This window comes from Malaclemys terrapin, chromosome 1, assembly GCF_027887155.1.
Source record: "Malaclemys terrapin pileata isolate rMalTer1 chromosome 1, rMalTer1.hap1, whole genome shotgun sequence".
Classification (NCBI taxonomy): domain Eukaryota; kingdom Metazoa; phylum Chordata; order Testudines; family Emydidae; genus Malaclemys; species Malaclemys terrapin.
Genome location: NC_071505.1, coordinates 241,760,363 through 241,787,604, shown reverse-complemented (window position 1 = coordinate 241,787,604; position 27,242 = coordinate 241,760,363). Strand labels below are relative to the sequence as shown.

Below are 27,242 nucleotides of genomic sequence, written 5' to 3'. Positions count from 1 at the left end.
GCTTGTTGTGGAGTAAATCTTCAGTCTTCTGTGGAATTAAAAAACAATTGTATATGAGCTTCTGAAAAAGTAGTTTGGACTTTGAAATAGATTTCTCTTACCTTGTCACGTACAAGGCGTGTGGACCATCTGTCCGTTACACACATTTTATTTTGGAGGAATTCTTGTCTCAATGGTCATAGGAAGATTAATGTTTGCAAAGATAGAAAGTGCTATCTTAGGTACTAAGTTATGGTAAAAATGTGATAGAATGATGATAAAAGAAATATAAAATGTTCCTGACATTTTCTTGTAGCTAGGGTAATGTACCTCCATGGAAACAGGTAATTGTTCTCATAGACTAAGTCCAGATCTTTTAAGTTTTTAAGAGCTTCTTTTTAAGGAGTGCTTTGCTGCTGCTGTTTGTTTTTAACTTGGTTCTGCTGTATTATACTGGTGGGTTACTGCTGAGGGCTTCTATGCAAGTCCATCAGTCTAGTTCTTTGTGAACCTGCCTTGGGGGTATTGCTGATCCCATTGCTCTGTAGCAATCTTCAATGTAGCCTTGTGGGAGATCTCAAGAGGAGTCTCAAAGTTTGATCAACTTTGTGTGTTCGTTTGCTCATCTATGCATGTGCTCCCCCTTTTGCTGGTGCCTAAAGGCAATAAAAACAATCACTAGTAGGGGAGAAATGAGCATTTGTGTAAACTTGTGAAGTTAAGAAACTGGGAAATGGATCATTCTTTCTCAGGGCTAAATACTTCTCTGGGCTTCACTGGAAAGTCACGTGCTTTGCAAAAGACAAAATATTTTAGGCTAAAATTCTTTCTAACAGCAGGAACATGAACACACAGTATAAAAGTAATCAGAGGATTTGAAAGGACAGTTCACAGTACAAAACTACATCTGACTCAACATCTGCTGTTTGCTTTTGTGAAATGTATAATTGTTTGCTTGCTGATATAGGAGAAAGGTGGGTTTTAAAATAAAACAGGACATAACCATTACAAATATAGTCCAATGTGCTGCAGTCCTTTGATATATTTGATATATGTCATTCATCAAACTAGCTAGAGAGATAAAGGGTAACAAGAAAACATTCTATAAATACATTAGAAGCAAGAGGAAGACCAAGGACAGGGTAGGCCCATTACAAAATGAGGGAGAAAAATAACAGAAAGTGTGGAAATGGCAGAGGTGCTTAATGACTTCTTTGTTTCGGTTTTCACCAAGACAGTTGGTGGTGATTGGATCTCTAACATAGTGAATGCCAGTGAAAATGAGGTAGGATCAGAAGAGGCTAAAATAGGGAAAGAACAAGTTAAAAATTACTTAGACAAATTAGATACCTTCAAGTCACCAGGGCCTGACAAAATGCATCCTAGAATACTCAAGGAGCTGAGTGAGGAGATATCTGAGCCATTAGTGATTATCTTTGAAAAGTCATGGAAGACGGGAGAGATTCTAGAAGACTAGAAAAGGGCAAATATAATGCCAATCTATAAAAATGGAAATAAGGACAACCTGGGGAATTACAGACCAATCAGCTTAATTTCTGTACCCGGAAAGATAATGGAGCAAATAATTAAGCAATCAATTTGCAAACATCTAGAAGAAAATAAGGTAATAAGTAACAGTCAGCATGGATTTGTCAATAACAAATCGTGTCAAACAACCTGATAGCTTTCTTTGACAGGGTAACTAAGCCTTGTGGATAGGGGGAAGCGGTAGACTTGGCATATCTTGACTTTAGTAAAGCTTTTGATACTGTCTCACATGACCGTCTCATAAACAAACTAGGGAAATGCAACCTAGATGGAGCTACTATAAGGTGGGTGCAAAACTGGTTAGAAAACAGTACCCAGAAAGTAGTTATCAGTGGTTCACAGTCATGCTGGAAGGGTGGAACAAGTGGGGTCCTGCAGGGATCATTTCTGGGTCTGGTTCTGTTCAATATCTTCATCAATGATTTAGATAATGGCATAAAGAGTACATTATAAAGCTTGCAGCTGATACCAAGCTGGGAGGGGTTGCAAGTGTTTTGGAGGATAGGATTAAAATTCAAAATGATCTGGACAAACTGGAGAAATGGTCTGAAGTAAATAGGATGAAATTCAATAAGGTCAAATGTAAAGTACTTCACTTAGGAAGGAACAATCGGTTGCACACATACAAAATAGGAAATGACCGCCTAGGAAGGAGTACTGCGGAAAGGGATCTGGGGGTCATAGTGGGTCACAAGCTAAATATGAGTTGACAGTGTAACTCTGTTGCAAAAAAAGAGAACATCATTCAGGGATGTATTAGCAGGAGTGTTGTAAGCAAGACACGAGAAATAATTCTTCCACTCTACTCCGTGCTGATTAGGCCTCAATTGGAATATTGTGTCCAGTTCTGGTCGTCACATTTCAGGAACGTTGTGGACAAATTGAAGTCAAGAGAAGAGTGAAAAAAATGATTAAAGGTCTAGAAAACATGATCTATGAGGGAAGATTGAAAAAATTGGGTTTGCTTAATATGGAAAAGAGAAGATTGAGGGGGGGATATAATTACAGTTTTCAAGTATGCAAAAGGTTGTTACAAGAAGTAGGGAGAAGAATTGTTCTCCTTAACCTCTGATTATAGGAGAAGAAGCAATGGGGTTAAATTGCAGCAGGGCAATTTAGATTGGACATTGGGAAAAACTTCCTGTCAGGGTGCATAAGCTCTGGAATAAATTGCCTAGGGAGTTTGTGGAATCTCCATCATTGGAGATTTTTAAGAGCAGGTTAGACAAACACCTGTCAGGGATGGTCTAGATAATACTTAGTCCTGCCATGGGGTAGGGGCTGGACTAGATGACCTCTCAAGATTTCTACCAGTCCTATGATTCTATGATTATTGAACGTATTTAGCTATTCTGAGGTTAGCTCTCTGTAGTACTAAGTATTGTGGTCCCTCCAAACCCTCATAGGTCTTGCTGAGTAGGGTTTAAGACAACTCCATATTGGAAGAGGTGACCTGTCTCATAGAAGGAATCCTTTCTATTTAGCAAGGCCAGGATAGGGAACCAGTTATGGAGTGGTTCTGGCTTAATTGTCAGGCCAAATGCCCAACAAACTGGTTAACTACATCCACTGCCACAATGTGAAAGATACCTGCTACTCTTACATTATGAATTAATGTTTGCAGTGGTGGTGTAGCTGTGTTGGTCCCAGGATATACGGATATCAAGATGGGTGAGGTAATACTTTTTATTGGATCAACTTTTGTTGGTGAAAGAGACACGCTTTGGAGCTCCACAGAGCTCTTCACGTCACAGAACTTGAAAGCTTGTCTCTTTCATCAACAGAAGTTAGTTCAATAAAAAATATTACCTCACCCACCTTGTCTCTCTCATTATAAATTAATGGCCTTCAGAAGCCATTCCTGCTGTGTTTTTTAAAAAGTGTGTGTGTGTAAGTAAATAATATGGAGCTGATAGCTCCAACTTATTAGGTTGCCCTACACTTCCCATTATAAAACTGTTTTTAGATGCTTTTACCTTTGCCAGACTTTAACGATGTGGGCTGAAATTTTGCATGCTGGGCATCTGCTTCAGGGTGTGTGTATGTGTGTGAATGTGTGTGTGTGAGAGAGAGAGAGAGAGAACATTAGTCACAATGGGTCAGCTGGTTCTGAGAATGAGGCCAAGGAAAATTACATTTAGCACATGTTAAAAATACTGACAACCTTTTCTTTGAGAATCTCTAGCATCCCTATGCTTTGGAGCAGGGACTTGAAATTTAGTATGGGGTTGTTTTTTGTATCAAAAATTTGCTTTTTGTTTTCCTTGTGAAGATCTGCCCAAATTTAGCCAAGTGATAAAGCTTTGAAAAATTATAGTTTACACATGCTCAATAGAGACTTGCTTGAACTTGGTAGCTAAATTCGCCAAAGATTCCATCTATGCTGGTCATGCTGCAGCCTGCGGCTAAGCAGTACTTTCTTTGCAATTGCAGCTCTGGACTGCTGCAGGCTGGGCTGGGTCTGGGACCAGAAACTGAGAGCAGGGAACCTCTCTCTCCTGTGCTCTCCTTGACCCCCTTGCTGGCTCCCAGGCAACATGGAGGAGAAAATTACCTCGTGTGAATGCAGAGAAAGAAGAGGTGGGACCTGAGAGGGAGTATGGATGTTGTCTATAAGGGGAATGGGAGTGTGTGGGGACTGGGGACCATTGGGAAGACAGAGATCAGATAAGGATTTGGGTGGCAGACTGGTACTATCTGGACAAGAAGGAGGAGACTGGAAACCAGTGGGGGGAAGGGGGCAAATATGATTGAGCCAGGGGGAGAACTGGGACTGGATGGCTGAAGAAACTGGAACAAGAATGTGAGGTGGACACTGAGATCAGAGGAGGAGCTAAGGGAGAGACTGGGACTACAAGCCGGGGGCCGGGGTGACTCCAGGCTGGTGGGATGAGATGAGGAGCTGAGAGAAGGAGAACTGGGACTTTCTGTGCAGGGACTGGTGTGGGGGAGACTGGAACTGGGTTGGAGAGTCCAGAGTCAAGGGCTTGTTGGGCAAGGAGACTGGGAATGGAATCAGAAATCTGAGGCATGGAGATTGGAACTAGCTAGATGGGAAGAATGGGACTGGGATGAAGAGCCAGAGGTGGGAAAGAGACAAGGACAGATTGGATGGTACATGGCAGAAGGGCCAAATTTGGGGGGAATGGATAGAAGAGCCAGTGCCCAATATAGTGCACTCTTCTCCTGAGCCTGGAATGGAACCCAAGATTCCTGAGTCTCACCATTACTATGCTGCTAGCAAACATCTTTGAAACTGACTGGCAAAATGTCCCATCTCTATTTAGTGCTGGTCCACATAGAAGATGACAACCTACGGTTGCTCTCGGTTACTCCATTAGCTCAAGTGGCTGAGGTCTGTGTGGTGGAGCCAAAGAGTCCAAACTTGCTGATGTGGGTTTCAATGTGATGTCACATGATGGAGTTTGTTTATCCAATTTTTTATAAGAAATTATGTCAAAAATACCATAAGTTAAAAGCACATTGTTTGCAAAGTCAAGCTCTCAAAACTTAGGAAATGCCAAAGTTAAGGTTGCCTGTGCAGTCTTAATTTGTTCTCCCTTGTGCATATGTATTATGATTCAGACTATGATTTTGGCAGGAATGTTTTTAGTAAGTTTCACAGCAGAGGCGTGTGGAAAAACCAGTAAATCATGGAGAAATCACAAAATATAGTTTTCACTTTATCAGCATGTACAAGGGTATAATAGGGCTGCTAAAAAGTATGACCCAGTGGGGGTGTTGGAGAGCAAGCTAACCCCAAAGTGGCAGCGCCTGTCTTATAAGGGTGGGCCCAGCTCTGGGGGTTGTGACCTGGCGCACAGTGTCATAGTGCCACTTAAATTTGGCTCGTCTGATCCTCTATCTTCATCTGTAGAAGGGCACATGAACCAGACATGAATTTCACCATGACCCTGTGCATCAGGTCGTTAACATCACTCAGTCTGGGGGCCCAATCAAATGTGTTTTTTACAGCCATTTCCAGGATTTCACAATCTCTGTGACAAAATCACAACAATATCATATGCTAATTAGGATAGTCTCATTCAGTGCACAGAACAGAGAATGATCATTTAATGAGTAAGTATTCAATATTTTGTTTTCTCCTCATTGTTCAATGTGTGGCTCCAGGCCTCCTTACTTACCGCAAGCTTTTCAGACCTTGCTGTAAATCCAGCATTATTAATTTCCTCATGGGCTTGTCTATGGTGCTCATCACTGTAATATTTGAGTGCTTTACAAACAATTTATCTTCATAACACCCAGGTGAGATGAGGGACTATATCCCTGTTTTGGAGATGGGGAACTGAGGTGCAGAGAAATTAAGGTAAAAAGTATCCACTAATTTTGGGTACCCAGTCTGACACTTGGGATCTGATTATTCGGAATACGTAGCATTGTATATCACTTTAAAAGTGTTCAAAGCACAGTTCCCATTGACTTCCGTTGTACTTGTGATCACTCAGCACTTCTCCAAATCAGACCACAGGGTCTCAGAAAATGAGGGAAACATTTAGTGACCTCTTGTGAAAAATTTGGTTTAAGTGACTCAACCAGCCTTTCATAGGAACTGTGTGGCAGAGGTAGCAATAGACTCCAATTCTCCAGGGCAGCATTCAAGTGCCTTAACTATAAGATAATCCTTTATCTTCCCTCAAGTGCCTTAACTATAAGATAATCCTTTATCTTCCCTCAGTCCCTTGCCTCATTGTCTACATACCTTCCAGCTTCTTCGGCAAATCAGGTAGTACCTTCCTTTACTACACAACCCCGATTCATCCCTAGAGCAGGTCCATCCTATGTACTGAATGAGGCAGGGGTCCTGTGGAAGAAATGGTATGTGATCATGTATTTAAAGACTGTATCATAATGTATATGCATAGGGAGGACAAATTAAGGATGCACAGGTAACCTTAATTCTGGCATTTTTTAACTTTTGAGTTCTCAGTTTTGCCACATCAAGGTTTTTAGTTTTTTCTGCCATATAAAATATGTTCCACAACCATCAGTATAAATCTCATGCTTTTCCTATCAGTTAAATATTAAATTGACAAGGTTTTATGTGGTGATGTAGCTGTATTGGTCCTAGGAAATTAGAGAGAAAACGTGGGTGAGGTAATATCTCTTACTGGACCAACTTCAGTTGGTGAGAGACAAGCTTTCGAGCCACACAGAGTGCTTCTTCTTGTCTCTCTAAAAAGGTTTTGTGGTTGGCAGTGCAACATGCTAGCAGGGCAAAGTTAAATATTTGAATCTAACAGCACAGCAGACTTTTAGGGTACCAATAAGGAGAAAACAGCAAATTTGCTGTTTTATAGGCATAGAGAAATAGCTAGTGTACACAGTGTTAATATAATTTTTTCTTAACTTTGGATTTAGTATCTTAGTAAAATTATTTATATTGTAGCTGGTAGCTGTGTGTATGTTGCTATTCTTTTCCTTATGGTTATCTTTGAACGGTGATGGAGGTTTGCTTTCTTTCTAGTGGGATTATAATACCTTTCTTCTACTCACTTTTGTTCTCTGATCAGCTCTGGTTTGGTGGGATTATTAGGTAATACATTACCGCTTGATTATGATGTTCAAAGTATTCACTTTGGAAATGTACACAGTGTTTATTATTAGTTTGTTGGCTTTTGAATGAAACCATTCACATAAGAGTCACTGGAAAGCTTGTTAGAAATTAATTCAGACATTATGGGAAACTGAATATTTTAACATATAAAACTTACAGGCTTGAAAACAAAGCCTTTACACATCTCATGTTGTTTATATTATTTAATAGGTGAACATTATACCAGTCATAGCCAAAGCAGACACCATTTCTAAAACTGAACTACAGAAGTTTAAAATCAAACTCATGAGTGAATTGGTTAGTAATGGAGTCCAGATATACCAGTTTCCAACAGATGATGAAACCATTTCTAAAATTAATGCCACTATGAATGTAAGTATGTTGCATACATTTGAAAGAATGTTTGATATTCTGGTATTAAAGTATCCTCTTTACCACTTTTCATGCTTTTTCTTGCATGTACTTCTTGAGGCAATAGGGTTTTGTATTTGTAGCATTTGGATATTTACATTTGTCTTTTTATGAGCTACTTAAGGAAAAATTTAGAAACACTCATCTAGTCTGGGTCCCCTCCCCCCCAAAATGTGTTACTCTAATAACTTTCTTCCCAGTTAGCAGTACTTCTGGTTTGGTTGTGGAGCAGTCATTTAGTGTTGAGGCAACATTTCCTGCCTCATGGCTGTCTGAGCTTGTGGCATGAGCAAGATCTCAGGCCTCAAGCCCTGCACTTCCTGTAATAGCCTCATGTTTGTCACTGGTGGATGCTGAAGATGCCTATTCTGCTTTGAGGAAGGCTGTATCCCAAATAGCACAACTGTCCGCTGGCCTTTTCCAATAGAAATTGATGCATGAGGGACAACTACCTCAAACTCCATTTATTGTAGCAATCTATGAAGACTGTATTGGATTTGAGAACCAGGAGTCCTTGTGACATGTGCAGCCCTCTGTTGAAGCTCCAAAGTCCCTTAGTGCACTAGCAGGCCAGGATTTGACTAGCTATTGCTCTTTTTAAATGGATTCGCTATGTGAAACTGACTGGTAGTTACAATATGTTTATTTGTCTCCAAATGCTTGTTGTTTCTCTGATTTAATTTTCAATGTTGTTTTCCAGTTCGTATGTAAGGATACTGGGAAATAAGACTGAATTGTTCTGACTATTTTACAGGGACATTTACCATTTGCTGTAGTGGGGAGTATGGAGGAAATGAAGATTGGAAACAAAATGGTGAAAGCTCGACAGTACCCTTGGGGCATTGTACAAGGTAAAATCTGAATTTTGAATAGTATTTTTCACAAGTATGTGAATGTTGTTTTCATTATAAAACCCACTCAAGATGCAGAAATGTTTATGTTTTGATATTAAGTGGGCTGATGCTGGCTTCTTATGCCAGATCGATAGGCTAACTGATCCAAAACATTCATGGCTTGATCTTCCAGGTCCGATCAACACAAATGAGATTTATGAGTTCTGAGCAACTCTGAAAATCAGGCCATCAGATCCTGGATGTGGTGATTAGTTATGTTATTGCATTGTAAAGGTGTAGCTGACATTACCAAATGTTACAAGGCTATTATATCAGAACAGAGGAGAAAGAAAGTAATTTCTTTTGTAGATTCAAATAGGGAGTCATGAAAAGAAAAATAATGGAGCCTGATAAACAATGTTTATAGTTAATGCTTGACTTATGTATCACAAATCATGAGGCAGCAACTGGGTAAAAGAAACTAGGGACATTTTTACCCCCAAAAAACTTAATCAACCAATTGAATAGAAAATACCAAGGTTATTAAAAATACTGTTCTACGGTATAGTCATTTGTATATCATGGATCAATATTACTATTATTATTTACTTGAATAGTGGAAAATGAGAACCACTGTGACTTTGTAAAGCTTCGTGAGATGCTTATTTGCACAAATATGGAAGACCTGAGAGAACAGACTCATGCACGGCATTATGAGCTGTATAGACGCTGCAAACTGGAAGAGATGGGCTTCAGAGACACAGGCCCTGAAAACAAACCAGTCAGGTAAGGGGGTGAATCCTTTAGCTTGAATGTTGAGTTCATTCATCCCTGCATTATGATCCCTAATCCTTTATAGTCTGAGGGAAAGGATGAAAAATTATATTCTTTAACCCACCACTAGAAACAAATAGTGCTGTCTGAAGGAAATATCAGTAATACATGGAAATTGTAATATTTTTATCTAGTCATCATCACCGTATACTATATGTGTGATGTGACTATTTTAGAGGAGTACAGACTATTTCTGTATTTCTCATAGATCACTGATGCTTTGTTCCAAAACTGAGGATTTTGATTTATTTCTTGCAAAAACACATTTGGCAGCCCATGTTCTTCTATATATATGTACACTATTCTCTATTCTTTTTTCTTGCCGTTGAAACCAATTCCAGCATAACCTGGCTTTTTCTTATACTTCCAACTTTGCTGTTTTGTCTCATCTGTTATTGATATCTGACGTAGAAGTGGTAGTGTGGTTGGACTCCATGGTCAGAAATAATTGAATAAATAACTTCTATCCTATAAAATCACTGGTACTACTTTTAACTTTTTACATTTCTTTACCCATAAAGATTAGAAATTTGTTCATGCCACAGAAAATCTCCAAATAGCCTGCCATAGAATTAAGGGGGGATTCCAAAAGTTCTCATAAAGAGCAAAAAGAAAGCGCTTACTTGTAAACAGGCTTTTTTTGTATAATCGCACTTTGCACAGCAAATCCTCATAATTCCTATTTCCCAATTTTTCTATCTTTTCTAACTTTCTGATCTTTTTTTATTTATGTAGCCTCTTCTTTCTACATGTATGACTGCTTCATTTGTACGTGCACATTGCGTGTTAGAATTCTTCCAGAAATAGACTTCTGAACTGCCATTTTTTCTCTCCTCCGAGTCTATAATTAGTAGTCGAATTCTATTGAGAATGGAAATCTGTGAAGTGCCAATTTACTGCTGTGCAGTAGTGGTGGCCAACTCTTGGATGGAATATACATTAAAAAACAGCAAAATATCCTGGAACTTAAAAATGTTTTTTAATGCTCTGACTCATTATTTGATATTTTTATATCTGCCCATCTTTACCCAGTTATTACTAATACTAAAAAGTAACACATTTTCCAACTAGTTTTAGAATAGTTTTTCTAGTTGCGTAAATTCTCAGTTTTCATCTTTATCTCCAAGAAGAAGCTACAAAGCTTCTTAGGTACAGTAAAAGAATTTAAAGAGAGGAATTAACTAACTGGTTTATTGTGACAAAAATAGGCAAGCAGGATCTGCATGCAATTCTCCCTGTGCTCTGTATCACAGTGAGAATTACATTGATGCCTAAAAGAGAAGGCACTTGGTTTGTCTGAAGGAAAATTTACACAACGTTATAATGAGAAGAGAGAATTCAGAGGATTCATTTGATGTACAGCCTGCCCAATAATGTAACATTATCCATAAAGTATTTGATGGAACTACTACACAAATCATAAAATAAACTACAGAAAGTCTACTAATTGGAATTAAATCCATCAGCAATATGGGGAAAAGGATGGCTCTGCCCCACAGAGACAGTACAGTAGAATCTCAATAATTCCCACTTTACTGAACTGCAAATCCAGTCATTTCTCAGAAAAATGACCATCTTGGCCACTTCTCAGCAAAAATGTGTTCACAAAGTGAGTTGCAAAATTATTAAAACGCCAACACTTTTACAAAATATACTATAGTACATTTACTACTATTTAGCAGTGTAAGGTATTACTACAAATAATTAAAATTAAATTGTACTCAATAAATGAACAAAGTACATCTAGTGAAGTCAGTTTCCCTGACTTTTTATAATTGTTTGTTCACTTGCAAAATTTGATAATCTGCAACGGGTTTCTCAGTCAGTGTAAAATATCAGAATTTTGCTATATTTGAATAATATGCTGGCTTTGCTCCATCAAGAGCTTTGTGGTATTGCACGTATGTCATTTTGATGATTTAATAAATACATACCCTCATATAGTTGCCACTAATTAATGATTGATAATTCATTTTGAATTTAATGTTAGTCCAAAACTGTTCCTTTTGCAGGGCAACAGCAATAGGTCTTGTATTGTCAGGACTGCTGATGTGGTCATAGGCAGAGAAAACCATAATTGGTTTTCATAAATTGTCTAGTATGAAAAACTATGTTGATAAGTGACCATTGCATGTAAGGCAGTGGAATTATTATTGTGCCCCAAAGCATGCTAGGTCCTCTCAGAAAACCTGGAAAGAAATGGTCCCAATTCCAAATTGAAAAGTTAGAAACATACTTAAGGTACAAGTGGGTGTAACAGGATTAGGGTTGGGAAAGCAAAGATAACAATGTTTCATGGTTAAATAGGCCAATAAATATAGTAGTCCTCCTAATCTAATGTCCTCTGTGAGTTTGCTTAGTAATAAGAACAGTTAACTGTTATTTATTTGTAGCTGCATTCCAGACTTTTTTTGTTTATAATGGAGTTCTAACAAACCACTATATCCTAATCCCCACGGGATTTAAATGGAGCTGGTTGTAATTTAGATTGTATTAATCTGAATTAAGGATGTCTACCCAACAAATCTTATACATGTGCCTTGTAAAAGAATACTTGTATGAAAAGAGGGATCAGATGAATCACATAGGTTCATGATGAGATAAGCTTCACATGTGAGGCCCTATCGCAAAAGGGTATTACTAAGTGTAGTGATGTATACTAAACAAATATTAATCTAAACAGAGATGTGTGGTATACAGTTTTAGAAACTAGAATTTATCATCTAACACTTTGCAGGGTGTATGGTTCATCACTTGAAGTCAAACGTAACTGGTTTGGTCATGTGGTTAGAACACTTGTTTACTAGCCCTGAAAATAGCCAACCTGTACCAGTCTGGAAATCAAGTTGTTGAAGGATTTAGAATTTAAAAGTAGAGTGGAGGAGAGGAGAGGTTGAGAGAGAGATAATTGTATGGTAGCTGTTTGAAGATTGAGTAGATCTGCAAGCTGCAATTTAAAAGTCCAGAAATCTACCAGGATACTACTTGTATCATGTAACTTAAATTACGTAGGCTTTTCTTAAAGGTGAGTGTCTTTCTGTTTGCTTCCAATCATAATCAGTCAGAGCCTGATTCTGACAGGTGTAGAGCACCTGCAACTTCCTTGGAGTAAAAGTTGTGATAGTCAGCCCCCCATTTATATATGGCCATTAATGCAGAAAGTATACTGACCAGAGCTATTGGAACCTTTAATGTTAAATTACTGTCCTAAAGCCCATTTACCACTTAGGCCTGGTCTACAGTATGGGGGGAGGATAGGGGGGATCGACCTAAGATATGCAACTTCAGCTACGAGAATAGCGTAGCTGAAGTCGATGTATCTTAGGTCGACTTACCTCACGTCCTCACGGCGAGGGGTCGACTGCAGCTGCTCTCCCGTCGACTCTGCTTCCGCCTCTTGCCACAGTGGAGTACAGGAGTCGACGGCAGAGTGATTGTGGATCGATTTATTGCGTCTACACTAGACACGATAAATTGATCCCCGATAGATCAATCACTACCCGCTGACATACCCTTTAACAAATGATCATTACCTGTACTTCATCAATTTGTAGGAAATCTATGAGTGGAATTATATTATACTCTATCCTGATCTAGCAGAAGTGTTTGTTCCTTTCTTCTCTCCTCTGCTGTAGATAGAAGTGTGTGCAGGCAGAGTCCAGAGTGAAGTGACTCCAGGCTGGTGACTCCCTGAGTCTTTCCTTTAGTTCCTATGTTGGCAGGTGGTAGGAGGCTAGCTGATAGCTAATAAGCATCCCTCCTGCAGTCCACTGCTCGCTGACCCAATGCTGTGTTAGGGTCTACTCCAGGATATTTCCTAAATTCTTTCCTTAGGAGATGTTTATCCTCTGGTGGAAGAAAACTGACTGTTACAGGAGCATTGAAAATATACGCTACTAGTTTGCATAGGTGGGGAAAGATACATACAGCTTGTAAAATGGATGTTTGTTTACTTTCTTGGATTGAAATTAATCTTTTTTTATTCTTTATTTTTCTACATTCACAACATGTGGGTTTTACAAGCTTCCCGGCCAATTTTCTTTTAAAGGGAACAATTTTTTTTTTTTAATTTTTAGAATGCCCAAAATTGGAGCAACCAGTTATTCCTTGGATTAATCATCCTTTTTTAAGCCATGGTGTCGGATTACATTTTAAATTCTTCAGAGCAGGCACTTGTCCTTGTTCTGAGGGGTTTTCAGAGAAGGGCAACAGAGTGATTAGGAGCATGAAAAAGTTCTTCGTGTGAAGAAAGATTGGGATTGTTTACCATAAAAAGAAGATGAATAAAAAGGGATATTCTAAAAGTATAGAGAAGATTGACTGGTAGATTCTGTTGTCCCAGGCCATAACATAAGAACAGGGGGAAATTAAGTGACATTAAGAGCTGACAAAATCAAAACTGATAAAATGACGTATTTTTTCCCTGCAATGCTTAGATGGTGTAACTCATTAAAACAGGATGTCTTTGAAGTCAGAAATTAGTGAGGTTTAAAGAGTGTTTGGATGTTCTTGCTAACCGTATAGATCAGTGGTTTTCAACCTGTGATCTGCAGACCCCTGGATGTCTGCAAACCGTTTTAAGATTTCCAAAGATGTCTGCACCTCCGTTTGAAATTTTTTAGGGTCCACAAATGAAAAAAGTTTGAAAACCACTGATACGGTGTTTACAGTTAGTGCTTAAAAAAGGAAGTGTTGGAAGGGATATAAAACCTCTTGTGTCAGGGTTTAAACCAATCTCTAACTACTAGGGATTAGGATTAGACTGTCATAGGGGCCAGACTCTCTCTCAGCTGCCTACTGTGGGGTTTCTTGCACCTTCTCCTGAAGTATCTGGTGCTGGTTACTCTTATAGATGGGATACTGGACTGGATGGATCATAGGTCTGATCCACTATGGGAATTCCTATATCTCGTCTTTTAAAATGCTTAAAATGCTATGCTGCTTGTATATATAAAGAATAAAAACAATAAAATCATGACAGCCATTATCGCTAAAAGGATCTTAAACCCCATCCTTAAACCAGTCATTTAGATACAGGTTGCCTCTTGTTCAAACCTTTATTTGGGTAAACACCTAGGTACGTTCTGAAAGTCCGTTATTGTCAACTTTAGGAAACCTCTGAGATAGTGAGTCTCAGTCAAAGAACTCCCTGAAAACACCTTGCCATCATCTTCAGAATTTAAATCTTGAGACTGTTAACTGTAGTGCCTTAACTCCTGTTGGGTTTTGATACTGAAGAGTTCTAAAGCTTTTCTGTCAAATGGAGGGTTTTATTAATAGAATGTATCTGAGGAGTAAGTTACCTGAATCACTCTTAAGGTAGGTTATTTGGATCACTCTCTTTATATTTCTATCAACTTGTACATTTGATCTTTGTGAGAAGAAATATTAAGTGTCCTACTAAGCCTGCTTAAATTAAGCTCATTGAACATGAGCAAAACTTGATTGATTTGCACCTTTGTTTTTAGGGTCCCCCTACTAAAGGGTTACACAGATAGCAAAAAGTCTATATCTCACAGCCACGCTTCTGTAGAAAGGTAGGTAGTAGTGCTATAGTGAAGTATGTGAAGTGTATTAGTAAAATATTAAAAATTATTTACCTTATTTGTACATAAATGCCTTTGTCACAAACTCCCTTCCCCCAACAACCCTGCTTACAGAAAGGGTGATACTATCCATGTATTAGATTTTCATTTTAAAGCTGGAGTGCATTATACAAAGCATGTCAGAGCCAGTGTTGTGTACATTTTGGAAAGCATTTAACTGACCACAGTATACACAATTAATTAGATACGTATAGTGCCAACTTAAACTCTGATGAAATATAAACCACTCTTAAAATAAAGCACATTTTAGGTCATTGTTCTGCTGACATTAAACATTGTGGGGAGGGTTTAAGTTATTACATGTTCTGTTTTTGTCATTGTGATTTTCAAAAGAATACTATATTTTAGAAACAAACTGAAAAAAGAACAAAAAACTGCTTTTATAAGTGATTATTTGGTAAATCTGGTATCTTCAAGGCAGACTTCTTTGTGGGAATTAATGGATGCGTACCATTTTAGCCAGTATGTTTCTCTGCGGAACTATTCCTATAAATATAATTTTCAACTTATATCTAAGTGAATGAATTTCTAGGAACGGTGCCTTAATTTCTCTATTTCTTTTAATTTGAAAGAAGATAGCGACAACTTGCTCATTAAGGTATTGTGGTGATTTTTATTTTTAAAGAAGTGACCTGGTCTCGTCTCATAAAATTATTGATGTGGTGACCTTTCACCATTCCAGCACTAAATCTGAGCGGTTCAAGTGATGACTTATATTTGAAACTTTTAATGTGCTCAAAAAAATACCCCAGCTGCAGGTCAACAACAATCATCTGTCTAGGAACTGAAATTATAGCATAGTATCAAAACATCTGACAAATATAAATTCATTAATCTTCCCAACAGCCTTTTCTTTTATTAAACTGGTTTATACTTAGAGACTTGAAATGGTTGCTACCATGACCTTTTTTTTTTAAAATGGACTATTCATTTGGTTGAAAAAACACACAGTACCTAGGGCAGATCTGCACTACAGCGGGGATGGACGCTCTGAGGTCGATCCACCGGCAGTCGATTTAGCGAGTCTAGTAAAGACCTGCCAAATCAGCTGCAGATCGCTCTCCACTCAACCCCTGTACTCTACTCCCCACAAGAAGAGTAAGGTAAGTGTAAACCCTGCGGTAACTTGACCTAAGGTACGTCGACTCCAGCTACGTTATTCACGTAGCTGGAGTTGCGTAGCGTAGGTCGACTTACCGCATAGTGTAGACATATCCTGAGATACAGTAACTTACTTTTGTTACAATCCTTGTATTCCACATTGGGAGAGGAGAAGAGGAAGGAAAGTAGTGTTGTCACAATGATTAACTTACCAATGGTGTCAAACACTTACCTGTGAATTGGGGAGAGCTTTAGAGTAAGAAGAGGTGAATCAACCCCCTCTGCCATTACCCTACTGAAAGGATGTTGCAGTCCCACCACCCAACAGTCTGTGAGGCAGTAAGCAACAAAGTGCTGAATGTGTGGAGGAAAAAAAGTAGTGAAGGAACTATATGTGATTTAATAATTGAAACATTCAACAACACAACTTTCATAGAAGGATGAAAGAAAGAAATGGAGCGAATAGACTGTCAGCACCGGTGATGTCATACTTCCTGTTACGTTGACTCAAAATGGATTGATATTTAGGATTGGGGAGCTTTCCTGCCACTGTCATAGAATTAAGTACAAAAAACAAGAGGTGAAACTATTTCAGTTTATTGTGACATCTACATCAGCAAGTTCTTAGTTTTCCTGATTCAGACCTTTTTACACTGAAAATTACTTTGAGTGGTAACAGCTGAACAGGATTTAAATCTGTTAATGTGCCAAAAAGGAAGAACATAAGTTAATGAATAAAAAGATGTTGATTCAGTGTTTCAGCAGCCTGGAAGGAAGCCATGAACCTTGCTCTTGATAGCTGAGGAAAGATGCCAGATGCAGCTAGAAAAGAGAACAATAATATTAAAGAAGACAAACAGGGCACACGTAACACCAGAACAGAGAGGGACATCATTGCCAACATTACGACTTTGTCATGGTTATTTTTAGTAAAAGTCACTGACAGGTTGTGGACAATAAACAAACATTCACGCAGGCCCGCAACCTATCTGTGATTTTACTAAAAATAATGGGGGGGTCTGGCATAGGGAGTGACTGAAGCCCAAGCCCCAGGGAGGGGATTGAGAGTCTAAGTCCCACTGTGGAAGAGGGGAATTCCAGCATCCACTGCCATGGTGGCTGACTGCTCCAGGGCCCCCGCTGCCACCCTGGTGGCTCAGAGATCTGGGGCCCCTGCTGCCTGCAGTGGCTCAGAGTTGCGGGGCCCCCCAGCAGCTGACAGCTCCAGCCCCGCTGCCCCAGGGCACACGGCTGAAGAGGAAAATGTCACTGAGGTCTCTGAAAGTCATGGAATCCGTGACCTTCATGACACAATCTTATCCTTAATCATTTCTAATACTTTAAAGATCCTTTTATTAAACTACTCATCAGCATTATTTCCTGTAAGAGACAGGCCCAGGTTCTCAGCTGGTGTAAAATAAATGGACTTATCTATACCAGCTGAGGATCTGGCCCACAAACTCAATTATCGTAGACTTTGCTGTCTTACAAAACTTTTATTCAGATACTTTTTGGAAAGAGCATTTTTCATTCAAGCATGACAAAACATTTCTCAAAGATAGGTAGGTTATCCTTTTTTTAAGATGGGAACTGAGGTGTGGGTACAGGAATAAAACATGATCTGATTAACAGTTTTGTTGTTGATATCCTGCTTCTGTGTTTTGTGTCCAGGTGTTTGCTTGATAGCAACTATTTTTTTGTTGTTACCCTCTTACTAATTTCAAAGACCAGTATGGTAAGCTTCAAATGTGTTATCTTGTGTGAAGAAACTAATTTTTTAAAAACCATACTAACAAAATTGTTTTTGTTAAGGAAATTCAGACTTTTCAGGAAATAAGCCTATATTGTGGATATCAAAGTACTTGTAAAATCAGATATCACCTTTAGCCACATGACGATCCCGGATATTCAATTTTGAAATCACATAAAGAATCCTATATATTTTGTTTGAGGGTCACATTATTTCCCTTCATTCAGGTTGAGCCTTCTTACTTCACTTATTTCCCCAAGGTTAGCTTTTTTTATAGGGGCATAATCAATCTAACAGCTGTTATATGCAAAGTAGCATCTCGGATGAAACATTTCAGAGACGCTAAGTTTTCATTGATTACAATCAGTCTGTCCAAGTATGAGAGAACTCCTATCCTTTTCCAACATCTTGGGTGTCCTGCCACCTCCTTTTCTTGTAAACTCTACATTTTGCAAATTGGAGATTGAGTGTGTTCCTACTCCATGTTTCAATAATTGTAACAGTCCTAAACTGCTGTAATTTGAAGTGATTCAAATCAGATCAGTAAAGGGCTTCTTGTCAGTTTTTTTAATCTACCCAGGCATGTTTACTACAAAGGTATAGGGAGTAGTTGCTTCTATTTAAGGTTGTTTATTACTTGCATATGAGAAATTCGAGAGATTTGTACATGAGCTGAACAACTTGTTGAAGTAATGTGCCAAACTGTATTTACATGCTTCCTTTATGTTTCCTTATCTTACAAACAATACGATAGAGACTAAATTCTCTGAACTTCAGTCTACAGGAGACCTATGAAGCTAAGCGGCATGAGTTCTTTGGCGAATTGCAGCGGAAGGAGGAGGAGATGAGACAGATGTTTGTGCAGAGAGTCAAGGAGAAAGAAGCAATATTGAAAGAAGCTGAGCGAGAGGCAAGTATGCCTCTCTTTTCTTTTTAATTTACAGGTGTTTGGAATATTTTAGCAAAATCACTACTACTATCATACCTATTCATTATTAACTTTTGTATAGCACTAGAGCTAAAAAGACACAACTAGGTTGAGTTCCATTGTGGCCAGACACTGTACAGAAATATAATAAATGACAATATCATTCCTCAAAGAGCTTACAGTTAAAGGACTGGACAGATGGAGAAGAGAAACACAAGTGGGCTTGGACAGAGTGATGGAGACAGGATAACATAACAGTCTGCACATTCTTAGCCATTCTGTAGCAATGATCACAGCTTACCATGGCGTAGCCATGATCAGATTGCAGTTTTCTGTATGCATTATGGCGGAAGTGAGTTTTGAGGCGGGAGCTGAAAGAAGATAAGGTGGTGACTACAGATTTTGATTGGGAGCATTTTCCATACATCATGGTTAGCATGGGAAGAAGCACAGGAGTGCTTGTTGAAGAGGTGGATGATTGAGACCTTATTCGTGGAATTAAAGTGGGAGTCAATGTTGCAGTAAAATGAGTTAGAAGGGATGGAGCTAAATTGTGGAGTGCTTTTAAAAAAAGGACATAATTTGTTTGATGCATTGGGGGTGCGGGAGGGAGTGGTGGATGAAGCCTAAACTAGTAAATATCCTGTTTATATTATTTATAAGTCCACCATTGCAGTAGTATCTCGGCATATCTTTTAAATTAATCAAAAGAAATTGCAAGTTTTCTATAGAAATCCTGCAGGTTTTCAATATTCTTCAGCCCAAACAGCTGAATGTGTGGTTATCCCCATAAATAAGGGTATTCTGGAGCTGTGTAGGGACTTTGAGTTAACCCAAGCTTCAATTCCTACCTACTTTAAAGCAGGCATACACTATGTATCAAATTCCTGAGAAAGATTTTGAATATCTTTTTACTTTCACCCACTACCAGGCTACAAAAACAACCAGGAGTCTGGTGGCACCTTAAAGACTAACAGATTTATTTGGGCATGAGCTTTCGTGAGTAAAAACCTCACTTCTTCGGAGAAATCTAGACTGGAGCTTCTAGATCCTTACTTAATAAAGATATGAAGTAGATGGATCTCTTGAGAGCTGAGGCATTTGTCAGTGCAAGAAATTCCTCAGAGGATTGTCTTCCATCAAGCCGTGCTAGCAAAATGATTTTCTTACCCCTCTCCCCAGCCTCCTTATTTAACATTCCATATGATGGGCCTACATGTTTACCTCAAATCCTGTCTTAAAGTGGTTTCTGATTTCCATCGCAGGTCCATTAACCTTGCATTTTTCCTTGCGATGCTGGTGCATTTGAAAGGAATTCAGCTACACACTTTGAATGTCAAGAGGGTCTTAATTTTATTTTTTAAATAGGATCAAACTAATTCACAAGTTGCCCTACTTTACTTGTGATGTGTTGGATAAGATTAGGATCATAAACTCCTTCCCAGCATAGGACTGCCCAAGCAGATCAGGATATGAATGATTTATTGTGTTCAGCAACCAATGGGTTTCAGGGCACATTCAGGTAGGTCTAAGGCAGCCTCTACAACATACCTTTGCAGTTTGCTTCTCTGATATACGCAAGATAGTTTGCAGTGTTGCAGGTGTGTTGGTATCAGGATATGAGAGAGAGAGTGTAGATGAGATAATCTTTTATTGAACCAACTTCTTTTGATGAAAAGTACAAGTTTTCAAGCTCAGGGCTGGATTAACTTTTTGCGGACCTGGCGCCAAACATATTTGTGGGCTCCCATGGGAGCAGTGGGGCATGGCGCAGGGGGGCAGAAGGGTCGGTCCACAGAGGGAGGGGCCAGTTGGGGGCAATGAGACAGGGCATGGCATGGTGGGATCTGCCCCGCTGCACACTGCCCAGCACAAGGGCTCTGTTTACAAACCTGCAGGCACCAGATGCGCACTGATCTGCCCAGCCCTGCGTTGCCAGCATGCCCCTTCCCCCAGGGGTGGGCCCGTGCCATACCACCCCCCTGCCCAGTGCCCCACTTTTATGCCCAGCACCCGCTCGCCCAGAGACCTCCACCACAGATCCCTATGCCCACCGCCCTCTCGCTGAGATCTCCCACTGGTCCCTATGCCCAGCAACCCCCCAGACCACCCCATTGCCCAGCACCCCCCTCACAGTCCCACCATCACAGCTGTACAGCACCCCATGAAGGAATTCTGCATCAAAAAATAAAAAAATTCTGCGCACAATATTTTAAAATTCTGCAAATTTTCTTTGTCAATAAATAAATGTAGAAGTTCCAGCATGGCAGTGGGGAGCACAGGCCACTGGTTGCATGGAGGTGGGAGATCACCCTGCAGCCTCCCCCCATCCCAGGACAGGGACTCAGCAGTGAGGCTGCACCTGACTCTGACACAACGCAAGGGCCAGGCCTGCCCCAGAAACACTCTGGGGCCCTGCTCCTCTGCGCAAGACACACCAGGTGTGGACAGGCAGGCTCAGCCTGGCAGCAGGATCCAAGTGCAGAGGGACTTAGTGTGGAGAGATCCAGGTGGGGGTAAGGGGGTTCTGTATGGGGCAATCTGGGAGTGGGCAGCTCAGTAGGGGATCTGGATGCACAGGGACTCGGGGGGGGGGGGGGGAGGGTTCCAGGTGCAGGGGCAATGGAACTCTGCAGGGGGGATCCAGGTGAAGGTGGTTGGGACTCAGCATGGGGTGTCTAGCTGTGGGGAGCTCAGCGGGGCAGGGCATGGTCTGGGTGCAGGGGAGGTGGGGTTAATTTGGGGTGGAGGTCCAGGTGCAGATGGTTGGGGCTCAGTGGAGAGGGTGTGTGGGGGGGCTCATTGGGGTGCTCTAGGTGTAGGGGAGGTGAGGCTTGTCAGGGTGGGAGTTTGATGGGCCTGTTTAATGGGGGAGCCCCAGTTCCTGCCAAGGGGATGCCGCATGCTGGGCTCCCACTTCTCCTATCCCCTTCTATTCACCATCCAATGCCCCTTCCTCACTGCTCCATCCCCTCCCCATCCCATCCCTCTTCCTTCCCCACTGCCTCTTCCCCCATCCCCAGCCCGGCCCCTGCCCCACCCCACCATTGGCACTCACTGTTGTACAAAAAACAGGACAGCTCCGAGCACACAGAAGGGAAGCACAACCAGCACTAGGACCCAGAAGGCAGTGTCCAGCTGCAAAGTCAGCGGAGCTGAGCAGCACCCTTCTTTTTCAGCTGGGCAGCTCTGCAGTCACCGAAAGGGGGGGCAGTGGCATATGACCCCATATACCCCCCCACTCCTCACCTCTGCTGGGGCAATGCCCCCCAAACTTAGGGTTGCCAACTTTCTACTCGCACAAAACTAAACACTCTTGCCCAACCCCTTCTCCGAGGCCCCGCCTCCGCTCACTCAATCCTCCCCTCCCTCTGTTGCTTGCTCTCCCCACCCTCACTCCCTCTCTCATTTCCACCGGGCTAGGGCACGGGGTTGGGGTGCGGTAGAGGATGAGGGCTGTGGCTGGGGGTGCAGGCTCCAGGGTGGGGCCAGAAATGAGGAGTTCAGGGTGTGGGAGGGAGCTCCGGGCTGAGGCAGTGGGTTGGGATGAGGAGGCGGTGAGGGCTCCAGCTGGGGGTGTGGGCTCTTGGGTGGGGCCAGGGATGAGGGGTTTGGGGTACAGGAGGGGGCTCCGGGCTGGAGTTGAGGGGTTCGGAGTGCAGGAGGGGGCTCTGGGCTAGGGCAGGGAGGGCGAGGGCTCCAGCTGGGGGTGTGGGCTCTTGGGTGGGGCCAGGGATGAGGGATTTGGGGTACAGGAGGGGGCTCCGGGCTGGAGTTGAGGGGTTCGGAGTGCAGGAGGGGGCTCTGGGCTGGGGCAGGGAGGGCGAGGGCTCCAGCTGGGGGTGCAGGCTCTGGGGTGGGACCAGGGATGAGGAGTTTGGGGTGCAGGAGAGGACCCAGGGCTGGGGCAGGGGGTGGGGTGAGGGCTCTGGCTCAGGATGCAGACTCGGGGGTAGAGCTGGGGACGAGGAGTTTGGGATGCAGGAGGGGGCTCCGGGCTGGGATCGAGGAGTTCAGAGGGCAGAAGGGGAATCGGGGCTGGGGCAGGGGGTTGCGGCACGGGAGGTGGTCAGGAGTGTAGGCTTCAGCCGGCGCTTACCTCAGGCAGCTCTTGGAAGCAGCGGCATATCCCCCCTCTGGCTCCTACATGGAGGCACGGCTGGGCGGCTCTGCACACTGCCCTGTCCGCAGTCGCAGCCCCCATGCAGCTCCCATTGGCCATAGTTCCCAGCCAATGGGAGCTGCAGAGCCGTTGCTTGGGGTGGGGGCAGTGTGCGGAGCTCCTTGGCTGTCCCTACACCTAGAAGCCGGAGGGCGGACATGCCGCTGCTTCCGGGAGCCGTGCAGAGCCATGGCAGGCAGGGAGCTTGCCTTAGCCCCGCTACGCTGACAGGACTTTTAACAGCCCAGTCAGCAGTGCTGACCTGAGTCACTGGGGTCCCTTTTCAACCAGGTGTTCCAGTTGAAAATCGGATACCTGGCAACCCTACCCAAACTAAGCCCATGGGCATTCCCAGCTGCCCCGCCTCCCACTCCCCCCGCTTCCCTTTGCTTCTTCGTCATTTTCTAAAGGGAAGCAAAGAAATCTGCAGGGGGACCGGTTTTCATTCCCCCAGGAGTATCCCACACAGACCCCACTCCACTGCCAGTGGTCCCCCAGAGACCCCCTCCCTGACGCCCTGCCTGCCTTCCGGCCTCAGCCGCTGGGAAGTGACTGTGCATAGCTGAGCCTGCAGCACAGCTGGGGACAGTCAGGGATCACTCCGGCTCCTTGGGAATGGCACAATCAGCCAGGCCAGAGCCTCCCTGGGCTGGGCTCCATCAGGACCCACTTGCCTGGAGCCGCCCAGCCCAGCCTACTGCGCTGCCCCCCACCCACTGGCTGAGACCGGCCTGGTCCCTGCACCAGTCCTGGGCAGTTCGGTCTGGGGAGGTGGGCAGGGCCCCACAGGTGGCGGGCAACAGAGACTGCCTGAGCCAGAGCTGCACCTGCAAGTGGAGCAGACCCCTGGGACATGACCCCTGAGAGCCCACCCAGCCCAGCTGTGCCACTGGCCCCACACCCACGGGTCAGGCAAGAGGGAGGGAGGTGAAGAGGAGAGAGCGGTGGGTGGGACCTTGAGTCAGAGCACAGACAGAGTGGGGAGGGGAGGTGGGGTCATGGTCCAGACACCAGGGCCCCTTCTTAGTGTGGGCCCGGCGCCATGGTCAACCCGGTACTGCTCAAGCTACACAGAGCTCTTCTTCAGGTCTGGGGAAGGAAGCAGAGTGTCTGAGCTAAATACAAGTTGGGACAGATATTGTTAAGCAGAAGGGGTAACCCATGTTTGAAGTGGTCACTTGAAATAAAGTGGGTAATTGGGGGTTAGATTGTTATGCATAAAGGGTTTGAAGTGGGCAATTAAGGGTGGGTAGCAGGCAATGTGGTGTGTTACAAATTGTTGTAATAAGCCATAAAAGCAGTGTCCCTGTGAAGTCAATGGTTTTTGGTGTGTAGCAGAGTATGAATTTAAGTTCCCATGTTCTCTCATTTTTAAGATGTTATGCAGGTTAGCTTTGAGGACAAGTATTAAAAGATAAGATATGAACTGATTGCTTTGTGAAAAGTGTTCACCCACAGTGATATGGTGTTTGTTTTTTGTTTTTCTGTGTGAACTCTTTTGAAAGCATAGTGATTCTTGGGGCATTTGATGCACTGGGTGATGTACACTACATGTAATAAGCATGTGTAGAACCCATGGATCTTGAAAGGTGTTTTATGGGAGGTATTGATCTTTGTAGCTGTGAAGATATGTCTTCAGGTTTTGCGTTTGTTGTTCTGGTAGGGTCTGGTGCTGCTTTGAGTTTACATTTAACAACACACACTTTGCCCAAACTATGGGAATGGCCATTGGTACTGGGCTGGCTCCCCAATATGCCAGCCTCATCATGGGTCACTTCAAGGAAGAATTTCTGGAAAAATGCACCATGAAACTAGTGATATATCTGAGATACATTGATAATAGTTTCATCCTCTGGACAGAAGACCTAAACTTCCTCATAGATTTTCATCACAACTTTAACAACCACCACCTATCCATCAGACTCTCCGTAGAATACTCCCACACCAGCCTCAACTCCCTGGACACCATGATTAGCTTAAACAATGGAACCCTACAAACTTCTATGTACAAGAAACCCACGGATCACCATACTTATCTCCATAGATCCAGCAACCACCCCAGACGCACCAAAAAATGTATTGTCTATAGCCAGCCACTCAAATACCACAGTATTTGCTCCAAAGAGAAAGTCCAGGTTGCACATCTAAACACACTTAAAACCACCTTCCCTAAACAAGGACATTCCACCAGAGAAGTAGATTGCATTCTGGAAAGGGCCACCAAAATATTCTAGGAGAACATTCTTCAATACAGGGGAAAAAACCTGAAACCATTGACTGCACATCCCTAGCGACACAGTTATATCAACCTACCTCCTGGTGTATCTCCACCTCCACTTCTCGGGGAGGTGGAGTACCTACATGATGGGAAAAGCTATCCTGTTGGTGTAGGTAGGGTCTTCACTAAGTGCCACAGCAGCACAGTTGCAGTTTTGTAAGTGTAAACAAACTCTCAGACACTGCTTCCTTCCCCAAACCTGAAGGAGAACTCTGTATAGCTCTGAGGACTTGTACCTTCCACTGACAGAAGTTGGTCCAGTCAAAGATATTACCTCACCTACCTTATCTCTCTTATATGCAAAGTTGGTGTTTGGAGCTCTTTATGCAGAATTACTCTACCTGAATTCTGCCCAATTTAGGACAGTAGTCTTGCAGTTACTTCTAAATACTCCTCAGACTGACCGACCTACAGGATCACTACTTGCTTGTTAATCTCCCAAGTGCTGCAGTCCATATGGACAGCTTCAACAGAGATTTTGAGCATGCAGTGGTTCACTTGGATCTGTAACTGCACAGATCCAAAGAGAAACTAACTAAGGCTACACTCTGGACCTTATAGTGGCACAGTTGCGCCACTGTAAGGTCTCCTGTGTAGCCATTTTATGCCAGTGGGAGAGCTCTCTCCCGCCAACATAATTAAACCATCCCCAATGAGCAGCGGTAGATATGTTGGTGGGAGACACTCTGCTGCTGACATAGCACTGTCCACACCAGCACTTTTGTCGGTGAAACTTATGTTGGTGAGGGGTGTGGTTTTTTTCACACCCCTCCCAACAAAAGTTTTGCTGACAAAAGTGCTAGTGTAGACAAGCCTAAAATGTGTTTCTTCAGAGAACAATTCTTGCAGATAAATAATTAACTCTTGTAATACAACAAATAGTTTTTCTCCAACTACTCAAATTGTAGTCATGGACACTGGGCTACATACATATACAGCCATCTGATGGCTTTCTGATCATCTAGTTTTAGGGATATTCTGCCCAACAATTCCTAATTTTTGAATGCTCTACTAATCTTTTCCTCTTCTCAGAGGTTCCAATATCAAAGAGCTTCACAACTCCAGTTTATATCAAGCTGTTGTTTTTCTTTACTCAGCTCAGTGATGATTGGATACTCCTCTGTTGAACCATAAAGGTGCCCTCTCTTCAGTTTTGGAAATGTTACCTGTGGATGCCTCAATTTTTGATCCACAGAAAATATTTCCTGATTCAAATCTAGTGCCCTATTTAGTTCTTGCAATTTATAGGCTCCAGCATTATGTTAAGTGCAGTAATCGATCATCCAGAATAAGAAGGTTTGGTGCTTATTTACTCCCTGTTAGTGGTGGAAAAGAATTGCTGAACCATGTGTCTCCCTGTTAATTTTTAATACGAATTAAAATCTGTATACATGTCATCCTAAATGCCTTTTTTTAAAAAGTTGTTTGGGGAAAAAATGGTTGTTTAAGCATTTTTTGTAAATGCAAATGCATATAAATATGTGATTGTACTCTGAAAGTTTCTTTAAGTTTTTTTTTAACAGGATTATGGTGCCCCTATGTTTGATTTATGAATCAGTGTTTTAAGAGCTCAATATATGTAAGAAATCTGCAATGATAACAAAATGCAAGTTATCTATGTAGCTTACAAAGTTTGCTTTGAGTATTAGTGAGTGTTTTCCTATGGCAAGGCTACCACCGTGTGTCACTAGTTGGAAATGCAATTTTTGTGCTTTGGTTAACAGCTGCAGGCTAAATTTGAACATCTTAAGCGACTTCACCAAGAAGAGAGGATGAAGCTGGAGGAAAAAAGAAAACTCCTGGAAGATGATATGATTGCATTCAATAAGAGGAAAGCTGCTACTGAGTTACTTCAAGCACAGGCATTTGCATCTACACCTAGCGTTAGTTTGAAAAAAGACAAGGACCGTAAAAAGTAAGTGCTCATACTAGCAGTCTGTCTAGGATATCAATAGAGAAAAAAGTCTTCACATTTCAGAGTTATTTATTCATAACCAAACTTCAGTCATTTTAGTAAACAGTGTAAATATGTTATTTTTTTATATGATGAGAATTAAAGTATGAATAATCATTATGCTTGAGTCATTGTCTCAAATAACTTAGCTATGTTGACTGATTTGAGGAGCTGCTGTATATTCTATGAGAGTTCTTTTTTTCAATAAGGGATCCAGGTTTTCGGCTTGAACTCCTGTGCTTTGATGTCAGAGATCATGAAATTGTGAACGTGCAGGAACAGA

General features: G+C 42.0%; 1 protein-coding gene across 3 annotated transcripts in view; it reads left to right on the top strand.

Moving 5' to 3' along the window:
* SEPTIN10 (septin 10) overlaps positions 1-27,242 on the top strand; it is a 52,661-nt gene that overhangs the window by 23,177 nt on the left and 2,242 nt on the right. Inside the window, exons 5-10 of one of the 3 annotated variants that reach the window (XM_054010801.1) lie at positions 7,313-7,474; positions 8,268-8,364; positions 8,964-9,132; positions 14,649-14,717; positions 18,415-18,547; positions 26,730-26,920. In XM_054010801.1, the coding sequence (XP_053866776.1) occupies positions 7,313-7,474; positions 8,268-8,364; positions 8,964-9,132; positions 14,649-14,717; positions 18,415-18,547; positions 26,730-26,920 (821 nt within the window). Of the gene's footprint in view, positions 1-7,312; positions 7,475-8,267; positions 8,365-8,963; positions 9,133-14,648; positions 14,718-18,414; positions 18,548-26,729; positions 26,925-27,242 lie in introns of those variants that run through there. The other 2 variants (XM_054010810.1, XM_054010818.1) reach the window with 2 other exon arrangements.